Source organism: Oxyura jamaicensis, chromosome 7 (assembly GCF_011077185.1).
Source record: "Oxyura jamaicensis isolate SHBP4307 breed ruddy duck chromosome 7, BPBGC_Ojam_1.0, whole genome shotgun sequence".
Lineage (NCBI taxonomy): Eukaryota > Metazoa > Chordata > Aves > Anseriformes > Anatidae > Oxyura > Oxyura jamaicensis.
The window spans coordinates 685,941-699,698 of record NC_048899.1 but is presented as its reverse complement, the minus strand read 5'-3'; the positions used below and the strand labels follow the sequence as shown (position 1 = coordinate 699,698).

At 41.1% G+C, this 13,758-nt stretch overlaps 1 protein-coding gene across 1 annotated transcript in view; it reads right to left on the bottom strand.

The window, feature by feature from the left end:
* The window catches only part of SATB2 (SATB homeobox 2), a 129,526-nt gene that overhangs the window by 43,788 nt on the left and 71,980 nt on the right, over nucleotides 1-13,758 (bottom strand). Inside the window, 1 exon segment of the mRNA XM_035331936.1 lies at nucleotides 10,900-11,372. Coding sequence (XP_035187827.1) covers nucleotides 10,900-11,372 — 473 coding nt within the window.

The window sequence follows — 13,758 nt, the reverse complement described above, 5'->3', positions numbered from 1 at the left end:
ACGTTTACAATAATATAATTCTGAGCTTCTGAAGTATACACAAACTAACCAGTGAGCAACATTATAAAATAAAGTGATATTAAATAATCTGTTCAGCCTTTTTGTCACCTGCAACAAATTAGGCTTTCAATATGCAAAACATCTTCCTTCCAGAAAAACAAATGATCATGATTTCATTTAATTGTAATTTAATGAGGCATAATTTATTTTTTAAAGTGATATACACCAGGTGTGTGGTGAGGAAACTGGCCCAGCCAGACAAGCCCTACTGTTTCTATTTTTGAGAAAACCTTAAAGCCAGCCAGAGACTGTTTTCATTTCTGCAAATTATGTTTCTGCTTGAGGGAGTGAGGGAGGGAAACCCACAGCATTCGTATATATGTTATAAAATTCCTTTGGCCCATTCTGACTTTCTTACATCTCACATATTAAAGAAAAAGTAATCATAATACATAAATAAAATAGTAATTTGCAGAGCAACCAACTCTGCAGACCTGAAAGAAGATCCTCAAGGACTAGAAAGTCCCAAACTGATCTTAAATGACCAAACAGATCTCTTCTACTGAACACAGCTTTCAGGAAACACTTTTGGATAGGTAGCTTAATAATAATCTTTCCTTTTCCATTCTTGGACATCATTTTTAAGCCAGTTACTGAAGAGGCAATGAACAAGTTTAATAGTAGCACAGGCTCTGCTCACAAATGAGCTGTGCTATGCATGCACCCCCAGACAAGGACCCTGCTCAGGCACAGCTTGGTTTACACTTGCAACTTGCACCATTTTTAAAATTACATACTGGATCCATAATTAACTTTAAAAAGATAATAATAATAACCAGAGGTGGAGAAAGCAGCCACATTCCAATCAAAATAAAAACGTATTTGGAGCTATTTAAGGTAAGAGCAATTTTGACAGTGTTTTTTCCAACTAGCTGAAATCTAGTCTTTCAAAAACAAGCCAGCAAAGTCACTGTCTTTAGGGTTTTTTGCACTCATTCTGTGAAACCCCATTTGTGAACTCACTTACTTAATTTTTACTACCTACAGGATTTCCAGGACAAACAACCCAAACCTCATGGGCATGGAATCTTTTTTAAGCAACTTCTGAAAGATGATGCACTACAATGTAGAGCAAATGTTGTTCAGACTGACTCCTAGATCCAAAGGACTGACTAAGCAGCCTTTGAGGCCAACACAAAGGCTTGACCAAAGCCCATGGAAGGCAAGTGAAGTTTTTCTGCCATCTTCCCAAAGGGCTTTGGTTCAGGCTTGTAAAGGCATAAATGAGATCTCAGTGGGAGAGCAGACTGTACTACCATTGACCGAATGAAGGACAGTTTTGCAACAAGGCTTTTCAAAAGCAGTCTGGATGGGGGTGAGGAGGTTATGCTGGAGTGTTGCCCAGACCCTGATGTCCTGGGGACAGAGGAGGATAAGGGCCATCAAGCAGCAGGAGACTTGCAAGCACTGGCCAGGACTTCACGCATGTCAGGTTTGGTGACTCAGACAGGAGCTCCACTTCCCCTCGTCCAGACCTCAGCAATGTGTCCATGAGAGCAGATACAACTTAAAAAAGGTTCAAAACAGCCTTCAGACAATTGAAACACTGGCCAAGGCAAAAACTTGAATAAACTCAACTCATGTGATAAACCTCAGTTTGTATGTTCTGTGTAAGGAGATTATATATATATATATATGAAAGACTAAAAAAGCATAAACACTTTTTTTTATATATTTTTGGTTTATTTGTGCCTCTCTATACTTCAGCTATTGCCAAGAGCAACAGAGAAAATGCTGAAATACTAGAAAAATATTGCTCCTGCAGTACTGAAAACCCAAGCAGTACTTGTAACTGGCCATCTCAATAAAAAAAGCTGTTCTGCTTCCCATCTGGTTTAGATGAGACTCTGATCAGGACCAGGTATTTATTCAAATTCAAAATCTGAGTCGTAAAGACCAGTGATATAAGCCTATCCCCTCTCAGTATCCCTGTTCAGCATGAAAGGCCTGTTTCTGGTATGGGAAGGCAGCACTTGGGGAACCATTGGTTAGCTGCTCATTCCTAGTGAACTATACTGAATTCTTACCTTCAGCATACAAAACCAAATTGATTTTGCCAGACTGAAATGACTGTTTATATTTAAAATTGCCTGCTACTTGCAGCAGAAAGCTTGAGGAGGCAGGTCAGCCTACGGAGCCTTGCAGCAAACACACTAACTTCTCATCACCCTTCAAGGAAACAAAGCAACTCCACCTGCTGCGTTTTTCTCATGTCAGGGTAGGGTTTTACACCATGACATCTCTGCCTCTTGGCATTAACTACATGTCCAAACTTCAACACCTCCATTATTGTCTTATGGGTTGAATAAAATACATTGATCAATTTTTAAAAATTTTCTCTTTGCCTATTGATCAATTGTTAAAACACTTCACTTTGTCTCTAAGTATACAGCACTTAAGAATAAACTCTATATGAAGTATCTGCAGGCTTCTTACGACTTCAGCTCATTTTCACCCACTGCTTTACTTCCACTCCCTTACATCTCTTCCTAATTCCATCTAGGACATGAAGCAGAAGTGCTAGAAGTCTCTTAGAAATGCTTATTCTGGCAATGTGTCCAGTCCAATTTTGTTCACCAAAATTTGTTATATAATCATTGGAAATTTTTGAGAGGTTAGCCAAACCAAGCATCTTCATATCCATCCTGTCACAGTTTCCATTAATCTGAACTCTGCACCCTGTTCCCTGACCAGTTCCTTCTGTCTCAAGAGGCAGAACGTCTGGTGCAATGCTCTTGCCCGTTGAGCTTCAGAACTCAAAGGACTTTGACAGGTTTTCCATCAGTGTAAACAGACCAGCTGTCTTGTAATGCCCTTCAGTGCAGCTGAATGCATCACATCAGTCCCTTATTCAAAAAAAAAAAAAAAAAAATCTCTTGATCTCTAGATTCACTGCCTATAGACAAGAGTATAAGCCTCATTCTTAAACTCATTTAACTAATGCTAAAATACGTACCTCTCAGGAGAGAGCTGCTTAGGCACACAGCATTTAGAGGCTGATTTGAATAAAACTTATACAGGGTCCAACAATGACAATTTGATTTTTATTATTAAAAATGAAGTGTTTAAATCCTCAAAGAAAATGCCTTTATTGCATTAGTTTAATAAAGCCTCTTTTCTATTATAGTATCTCTTTTTATTAAGGAAGACAGGATGTGCCTGTAGAGCTGAATGTGGATGCATGGGGAAAACCAGGCAGAGGAAGACCGACTACCTGCAGCCACAAAGTGCCACCATTTATATGACATGCATGTCAAACCTTTGTACTGAAATATGACGGAAAAATGAGCAAGACGCACAGCTCGTGCACGCTCTCTATAGCTGTGCGTTTGCTTCCAAGGCTCAGGACTCCTGTGCATCAGCTGAGCAGGCAGCAGCCGCCTCCTACAAGCACACATTCTGAAAGCCTGACTCACATGCTACTTAAGATCTTTTCATTCAGCCTATTGAATACAATTAAGTTAATTGAAACTGAAATTTTGGGCAGTGCAAAACCCACTGTTGGAACAAATATCCCATGTACCAAAAATCTGCAATTTATTAAATTAAGCACTTCCCTTGCAGACTGCCTTCTTTCCTGTGAGTACAACAGAATGCTGCTTGTGCCACATTATACATAAGAATAAAACAGGCAGGCAGCATGAAATGTTTTCATGCAATGAGAGAGAGTTTTCTATGGGGGAAAAATATGACAAAAAATCCCCCTAAAAAACAAAACCAGAACACTCGATAATTGAAAGTCTGGGCACAATGGGACAGGCACCATAGCGATGAATGCAGCATGAATGTCTCACTACATTCTAGGCAGAGAATTAAAGCTGCTCATCTTTCTCTCACTTAAGTCAAAGGAAAAATTACTTGCTAAAGGAATTCTATCCAGGATTTGGCTCACAAGCAAGCTGAGATGGAAGAGCTAGCTATTTCAACAAAGCATATTTCTAATCTTAAAAAGCTTCTTAAGGGATCCAATTCTGTTCCCACTCCAGTTTAGGGGAATTTTTGCCAAAGAAAGCAGAACTAGACACAAATGAAGAGCCATCAGCCACTTCTCTCCCTGCCTGCCTCCAAAGACTGTCTTTCAAGCTTCCTCACTGGCCGTATGATTTCAGCCCCCAGAGCCTACAGCCCTTCTTTACCTTTACATCTTTGCATGAAGGGCAGTATCATTTTCCCTTCCTGTGGCAGGAGCCTGGACTTGCCCCATCACACCACAAGCTGGGGCAGCATCCAAAACTGGGCCTGCATTTCCCTATGCCTCAGCCCACTCCTGCAGCCAAGGTATAACAGAATCCCTCAAACAAGGTGGATCAGTTTATTTTATTTCATTATGAGTTTCACTACATCTGACGTTGGTAAAGCAGAACTTCCCACTCCCTGTGCTGTTACCTGCTTTTACCCCAAAAGGCCCCAGTGAAGCACCAGCTAAGCAGGCAGGAGCCAGCCTGGGTAAGTGCTGCCTTCCTACCTGCAAGCTGGAAAGCCAGCTTCCTCACTGCTAGCTACTAAAAGAGGGAAGGAGCAGTGCTCTTTGGGAAAAGAGTTACACGCAGCCCGAACGTGCTTATTCCCTCAGCTCTCTTTGTATCTGGCACCACTACTGTTTCATTCAAAAAACCTCAGGTTCACGGATATTCCCAGTTTCTGAGACTGTTCAGTAAAACAAGTACTGGCCATTCGCCCAAACATTTTACTAGTTTTGGCTACTATGTCAAAACATTGGCAAAAAAAAAAGATGCTTAAAAAAATGATATAAACAGAAAACACTCATTCAGTCTATAGGCTTTTCAGTCCACTGTGCACTCCTAAGGAGGAGAAAAGCAGTTCCCTGGTCCAGTGATTTAGACTGTCTGGACCCCTACAGCCTGACTATCCATTTGGACTGCAACTCCATGTCCCTGTCTGAGCCTGCAGCAATGAGGTATGCCCAGTAAGCAAGAAGAGGAGAGCAAGTTCACTTTCTTCGTGCAAAGCAGCATACAATTTAGCTGCTTTAAAGCTAAGGATTTTGCAGAGCACAGATCACTTCAGTAACTCCACACTTGCTAAAAACAAAAGAAAACAAAGCAACAACAACAAAAAAAAAAGGGCAAACAACAACTGGAAAAACAAACAAACAAAAAAAACCACAACTTTTCAGAGAAGGACGAAGTACACTCAAGAGATCATTTTCATGCATGTCTTTAAACTAGTCCTCTCTTTCTCTGTAACCATCAGCACCTGCCCATTCCTCAGTGTGTTACAACCCGTGATAGAGCGAGCTTTGGTGATAACCTTTTGGTTGTAACTTGAATGCTGCACTAGGAGACACTGCAGCACAAGAGGGAGACAGTACATGGAATATGCCCTGAGGTCGCCCTAAATCTCTGAATGTATTCTTCTCCAGGAGGAAGTCTGTAGCCTTAAGCAGCAACTGTGGTCAGCAACCCCCTTGTCCCACCTTTGGAAGTTACCCTGATTTACACAAGATGCACACTAAAGCCAGGTAGGAGTTTTGCGAGAATTCCAGCCATCTCTGACAACACCTTGGTGGTCCATAACCAACAAGGGGCAGCTGTTCCCCCTGCACATTAAATCCTGTTTACCCTCTGCAGCCTGTATCTTGCAGGCATGTCCTTCACTCCGTCCTTTTCAAAGCTTTGGCTGCTTTTAGAAATGCACACAGGACATTTCCAAGCACGAGGTGCATCTGCTCTGCCCCTAACAGTTTCACTCCTCCAGCTGCTCAGCCCAGAGCTCTATTTCAACAATCATCACTGGGAAGTGAAATAACTGTGCATTTGCAGTATTAATCAGACTTTCTCTTGAGTTTTTTGTTTGCTTGTTTGTTTTTTCCCCAAGATCGAGTGGTTTTACACAGTCAAAATGTACTGAATTTTAGCAAAAGCAAAGCTTTTGCTAATGCCCCTTCTAATAGTAACTTCAGCTTACAGATTGGCTGCATGTAAGCACTGTTTATGAAGATGCCCTCCATTTTAAGATAAAGATAACAGGTATGACCACATAACTGTCAAGTGTTTGACGGGCCTCATCCAGCTTTCTGCCTTCCATGCAAATGCACCCACACCCTTGCATCCAGTTTTTTAGACCTGAAGCCAGCCAAGGAAGCCTAGCTTTCCACTAGTGGGTTACTAGTTTCTAGCAGTCCAAATGTAGGGAACAAACTGTGCCTGCAAGCAACATGTTCAAATTGGTGAGCTTGCAAACTTCCGACTTATGGGTCGCAGGCCAGCAGAGCTGCAACTACAGCCAAGGATTTCAGCCATGGAAAACTCAGGTACAGCCAAGTGATGTTATTATATGAACAAAAAACTGAGCCTCTTGCCCCAGCCATGCTGCTAACCACCTTCACCATGGCCAGCTTTCTCCACTGCCTCAATTTACCCCTTCCTCTTTGCCTGTATGGGCCAGAGGCCTCCCCAGTTACTTTGGAAGGAGGGAAATGACCAACTAAGCACAGGGCCAGGAATACAAGCATCCCTTCTGTTTTGTCCTCTCTGCCTACATCTTACATGTCTCAGCAGGGCCCCTGGTCTGCAGCAGAACAGCCCTGGTCCCACTTCTTGGGCTACACAACCAAACTGATCAATTTGAATAGTGCCTCACTGCAGACCCCAAAAGAGGACCATACCTGTAGTACAGAGCTGCAGTGCTGCTGGCATCCACTAGGATGCTTAAAGCCTAAGAGAGTGTCTTACAACATACGTTATTCTTACCATTGCTAAGCAGGTTGTAGGTAAAACAAACATGCTAGTGGGCACAACCATTTAAAATGCTTTGAAGGTAACTATCATCTCTCTGGGGGTCTATGAACTCTCTCTCTTCTAACTGTCCCATCAGTTGAATAAATAAACATTTAGATTCTGTAGCAGGGTGAATTAAAATTGTGACATTGATTCTCTAATGATAATGTAAAAAGAAGGCACATCGGTTAGTTAGCCCAAAGTACTTACTAAAAATCAGCTGTATGCACTTTGAGGGCTTTTTATATTTCATGTGTGCACACAACAAGATGGCCACAGGCAGAAGGAAATATTGTTGTCTTAAGCTATGATTTTCCAACTTTTAGGGGAAGGTTTGGTTGTCTCACAATCATGCAACTCTACCTCTCTATCTTCCAGCCCTCCTTCCACCCCGTATCCCCCTTCCCAAACACACATGCATACATACATGTGTCAGCCATTTGTTCCGATGGATTTAGCCTAGTTTGGATCAAAGCTTCCTCTACTTCATTTAACAGATTTGCTCAGATGGAAGGTCTCAGGGGAGAAATAATGTTGGGGGGGGGGGGGGGCTCAGCATTGACTATGTAGGTCATTGGACTTTAAAATAAATTAGAGAATAGTTTATCTATTAAACAAGCCTCACAGTACATATTTCATGAAGCTATACTTAATTATAGGCTAATTTGCACTCCAGGGCTACCATGAAGAAGGATTAAGCAGTGGCCCATAATGCAGTGATTAATACAATTATTAGCTGGCTGGAACACAGCATCTATTCTTTGATGCCATCACGAGAAATGATAGATCTCTGTTAAGGTTGGCACTTGCAGTGAAAGGCAACAAACCCAAACATTTCCAGAGAGAAATGCACACATCTCTGCACCTCCTGAGCATAGGACCCAGCATGGAGAATGCAAGGAGGTGAGAGCAGACCTGAACTTCCACTTCAAGTGCTTTGTACAGAATTTGCTTCTCCATCATGGGTGTTTGGGAACATCCCACAACTTCTACTATGCAGTGCCAGGCTGACTGTCTGAGCACCTCTTCATACTACTTGGGGCGACAGCCTCTGACCTGAGGGGAGATTGATTTGAGTTGGAATTAGAAGCTGAGAACAATAAGGCATAAATATGTACCTACACTCTTCTGCTACAGCAATGTTTCATTGGGCATGCACTATACATAAGATCCACTGGTCTTTTATATTAAGGCCCTGTAGACAAATGAAGCATATCTCTGAGATGAACAACTCTTTTTGTATGTTTAAGAATTGCCTGTTCTAGAATCACTGCCATGGACTGTATAGTACATCTTATTATTTATGTTAAAAGGCTAAGAAGAAGATAATTTACTTCCTTTTATATAAAATTATGTGTGTCTGATAAATTGCAATGAAGTGATCAATTTTTGTTTTTCATTTTTTAAGAAAAGCTTCATTGGCTAGTGCAACCAGCAAATGTCAGTGAAAGGATAGGGGGACTGACAAAACCACTGACACTTGCACCCTGAATTACAGGGTCTATATAGCGACCTCAAGTGTAAACTGGTTGGAGAACAGAGCACCAACATCCAATTTCCTGTTGCAGTTCTGCCCAGGAATGGTGCTTTGGCACCTGCTCAAAGGACATTACCTTGGCATGACTGCCAAGACCAGTGCTGCTCAGGTCTGTTTTCCCAGTGAGTGAACTCAGTCTGAACAGCTACACACCTGGCGAGGTACAGCACTGTGAAGAGACATTGGCTCAGATCCCAGCAGCAGCACAGCGCTCTCCACAGCAGTGCACAGGACAACAGCTTGGAGTTCCTGCACTGGTTTGGTCAGCACTATCTTGCAGGTTTCTGCATTGCCCTGCAGTATGTGGTGTAGGCATGTCCCAGATCAAAATTTCAGTCTGAAACTGAAGGCAGATGAACACAGGTCGACTCTCAAAAGACAAGGTGATACTTGAAACTTATACCAAGAACACATCTACTCTGGTATCAGATTAGGTACATGAGGAATGTCCCATAAAAGTTCATTCCAGAAATTATCTTCCATGCTAGTGTATCGTCCCATCTCCTTAATGTTGATTTTCAAGTGTTTATGCATTCAATATCAAAAAGGTTCAGGCATAGATTTCCATAACTAAAGCAAAATCATAGCAGTATTTGCCCTCTTTCTCCTCTATAACTGGAACACAGATATGATCAGACAGAAGTTGTGGGACTTGGCTGAAAGAGGAACGCATATGGGTGGAGAGAGAGCTTAGTCAAGAGCTCAGTTATAGTGCACGTTACTCTTTGAAGAAACTGAAATTCAGTGAAACTTGGTGTTCTTTGAAAATGCCATTAGGTTTGCCTGACCCACAGACATGCTGTCAGCAGCCACTGAAGTTGGGAAGAAAGCACGTTTCTCCCAGAGTCCTGCTTAATCTGAAAAAAACACTGGATACATGGATACTGCAGTAAAATAAGAACAAACAAAACATACTGCAGCTGCTTTAGTCCAGATTTCAGATTATCTCTGTCATGGCTGCTATTGAACACCGTAGGCAGATGAAATGCTGTGCCACTGCTAGGAAAAGACCAGTGGTCTCTTATAAAAGCCCATCTTTTCACTTGCTATCTTGGGAAGTCAAATGCAATGTTCAGTCAGGGATATGTAAGGGTTGGGGTTTCCTAGATACACAGAACCTAAACCTTGCCTCATTTTAAATACTATAGCAGAACTGTTGATTTAACACACAAGTTGTATGACAGCTTTCTCATTTGGGGATGAACTTTTGGTTTAATGACAGACTTGGGTATTACCAATCCAGCTGTTCCCATCTGGCCAAAGCAGAGCTTCATGTTCAATGACAGTGGCAAAACCCGCCCCAGCAATGTTACTGCTGACCTCTCACTCAAGTTCAGAATGTGTCATTCTGTCAATACCATCTACCTCGATTATACTGGGCTTTATATACAACGGGTTATGATCCCAGAGGGATGAAAAGCTTTTCCAAATTAAAAACAGCATTTTAAAGAGGAAATAGTCATACATTCCTATGTAGTTTTCATTTGATATCCTCAAGGCTAACCCCAGAACTCAAAGTCATGTTGATTGAACATGAATGTTTTTTCTGAGTACAGCCATCTTAGGAATTTAATGGAAAAAGGGAAGTAATAAAAACGTGCTCCATACTTTAATTAGTTCCCTCATAACATGGGATTTCCAAAATGGCAGTGCCAAAGAAAATCATTAATCCAGGAAAACATACAAAGGCACTGTATAGGGCAAGAGACAGACCTCCAGGAAACACATACACATGTGGCCTGTCTTCTCTTGCTGGTAAAGCTTATGTCAAAGATCACTCCTGATTGCACAAAAGAAAATTGGATCAATATTTAAATTTGAAGCCACTTTCCATTTCTTTAACCTTATAGTGTATCACAAATTAGAGACCATTCTTTGTATGCTTTGAATAATATCTGGCAGTAGGATAAATGTAAACAGCCTGTCTTTCTGCACTTGCATTCACCCAAGGTACTCCAGGTGCTAGGCTTAAGCTGATGCTGTCATGTGATTATTTCAATATCTGAATTCCACTATTTGGGTGAGAAAATCTGTATCAGATGGGTCTGCTGCAAATGGCAGACATCTTTTCCAGCTGTCAGTTTTCTCTTGTGCAGCCAGCCAGCACCAAGACTGTCTTGAGGCCTATGCACACTTGTCCTAGTCATTTCTTGTGGCAGTAGTCTCTAGTACTAGTTGTGTCATCAGTAGTAGTTACCACAGAAAGGAACTGAGAAAGTGACATAAGCCGCAAGTCACTGCTGACTCCCACAGTCTCTTGGAGCAGATGTGGAAGTTTATAACCAAGGACAGGAACTCAGGGAAGAACTCACACCAGAAGAATTATGGCTAGAGAGCAAAGCTCAGGTAGCAGTACCGCGGTAACCAAATGCAAACAAACAACTGTTCCAGGAAGAAACAGTCTTGCTCAATCATGACAAAGAGACTGGGGGGAAAATGGCAGGTGGTTGGACTTGTTTCTGTGGTACTCCTCCTGCCTTGATCTGCAGCAACCATGCAGCCCCACAAGAGTCACAACTTTGCCCCCTCAGAACTTCTTGATTATAAAATCGAAATGGATACCTGTGTGCGGTTGAATGCTACTCTTGCAAAGACAGCTTGAGACACACTGGCTCTCTTCAGCTCATCTCTGACTTGCTGGTAAATATCTGGAGAGACTTCCACCGATGAATTTGATGGCTCTGGTTTGACAGCTCTAGGAATTGGTGGATGATTCAAGAACTGCTGGTTGATAGCTTGGGGGTGCTGGTGAGCCAATAGCCGGCTGACGGCAATCTGTTGGTTTATCAGATGGGCCATTGCTATCTGCTGCCTCACCAGTTGTGGACTGAGCTGAGGAGACAGGAGCCCAGGGTTTATCATTGTCTGCATCGTTGGCACTTGGTTTCGGATTGGAGTACTGTGGTGAATTTGGCCATGAGGAGACTGTTCATTAGTTTTTCCCAAGGTTGCCAGCTGGTTGATATTTGGTAAGTGCATGGGACGTTGACCAAGAACACAATAGTCTGAAAGGTTTTCTCTTTCCACTCTTTCCACTGTTAAAAGAGAAAAATTAGTTTGCTGTCATTTCAATTGGCACTTACAAGATGACCATTTGGGTAAGGTTTACTGCAGGTACATGACAGCACCTGCTTTAGTTTGCAAATCTGTACTTGCATAAAAGGTTCACAAAAACATAAGCCAAAGCAGTACAAAGTAAGAGCAACATTAATTAAGATTCTTTTGTACTTTTCAGGTTTCACCCACTACTTTGGAAACCTCATTACCAAACTGGTAGGAGGTTCTTCCAGCCTCCTTTCCTAAAAAAAACGAACTTAGACATTTGGACTCACGCTGTCACTAGCTTTTGAATCTTTCATTAAATTGAATAACTATTAAAAGGGTTGAGTGTTTCAGAATCACTGGCATCTAGGTGAAGGAAAGAAACCTAAATTAGTATCCATCCACACCAATCCAGTGGAGACCAAACCATTCACTGCACAGCTCATGGCACTACTTTTCATTGCAAACTCAGCGACTGTATCTTTTTCAACTCCACCTTGCATCAAGTGTGAATAAAGTTAGCAGGTATCATCAATTTACCTGAATGCACTACAGCAGAATTGAGTTGCTTGTGTGAAAGCATTCTACAAAACCATGCATGTCCTTGATTCAGACATGAGAAAATTTCAGAGCAATTGTTCTTGTTTCCAGAGTCTCACCACTCTAAGCCTGTCTGGAAAGCTTGAAGGGACTGTGCATGAATGCCCACTTTACAGAAAACAGATTCTGATGGCAACCTTTTTGCTGGTTTATAGTGCTATTTTATGGCTTCACAGTCTTCAAATAACATTGTTCAGTCCAACAAAGATCCACGAATCTTAAGTGCCACCATACTACAAAAAAAAACAAAAGACTACAAACCAAATGCATGTACTGCAATCATATATGCAGGTATGTCCCTTTTAAATATCTTACATCACCAATGCTGCAATATCTTTTCATGTAACTGCAAAACTAAGTGCACATATTACAAAACTAGATTTCCACTAAAAACATAACAAAACAAAACCCATTTGAAATAGGAAATAAGTTTTAAGAATGTGTAAGTAAAGCTATTAGTTAGGTAACTTTAAGTAATCAGAAGTCATTTTACACTAGGTTGCAGATTCCATGAGCTTCACTACATGGAATTGGGTAGGTGTTTATCTACCCATCTGATATAAATGTGTCCTGGGCCCCACTATCACACAACTAGCAAACTACTACCTCATTCGTATGTTGCCCTCACCAAATAACAAGACAGAATTTATTTAATAAATGCCATAATGCTGTTACATCTAGTATAATGATTAAGAATTGTACAAGGCTTTGAACTCTTTTTTTAAAAAAACTTAATCTATATAAAGCTTTGAAGATTTACACAGTTAATACTCAGGATAACAGTTACTGATGATTTTCTTTTTCCTTCTAAATAGAAAGAGAAGCTCTTTTCACCTTCCAGAGTTAATCTCAGACCGAGAGGGCTGAATTCTCACTAGGGAAGGAGTCATGCCCAGAACACACACAAACACTCACCACTTCTATCTTTAGAGCTGTTCCAGAACATCACAAGTATTGAATTTTAAAACTAGGTGAATTAGTACCCAGGATTTTTATTTTATTTTAAGAAATTTTAACTCCCTCTTTCTATATAATAGAAAAAAAAAAATACACAAAATCTTTAACCTTCAATTAAATATTTGCTTAAAAAACAAACCCTTTCAAATAAAAATTAAGCATTTCTAATAAAATTATTAATTCCATCTTTTCACAAAAGCCAGTGTTTCAACCCAAGTGATTTTCTAAGTGCTTATTTGTGCAGGACATTTCAACTACAAAAAGCAATGCACACTTGCAATATACAAGCACTATAACTGGCCATTTTGATACATTACACACAGTCTGCTAGAGACATAATACAGTAATTCAATTTGCTGAAACTGAAAATCCCTGTTCAAATGCTGCTCCTCATTATGTCAGCACTCCTCCCTGACAGCTAGTTTCACTAACTATTCTAGACTGCAATTCTCCGACTTTAGGAACAGACAAGAGATCAACGTGAGCAGTATTAACATCAGGGACAGAACCCTGATACAGAGATGGCACATGCAGGCAGGGGTGTGGGGAAGAGGGGCTGCTTTGTCACAGCTCAAGACATGTTCTGTGCCATGGCCCATTCAGAGTGCACATGGCTATACGATTGCCCGAGCCTCTCTGCAGTGAGCCAGTACCTTAGTAATACCATTAAATACACACAGTTGCCAGCAAAAACAGATGTAATTACTCCAAAGGTGCAGTAGCTACTTCAGAATCAGGAATTAATCTGATGTAAATACAATAAAGATGCTGCTCAGTGCACATTAAATAATTGGAGCATTGTGAGAAAAGGAAATACAACAA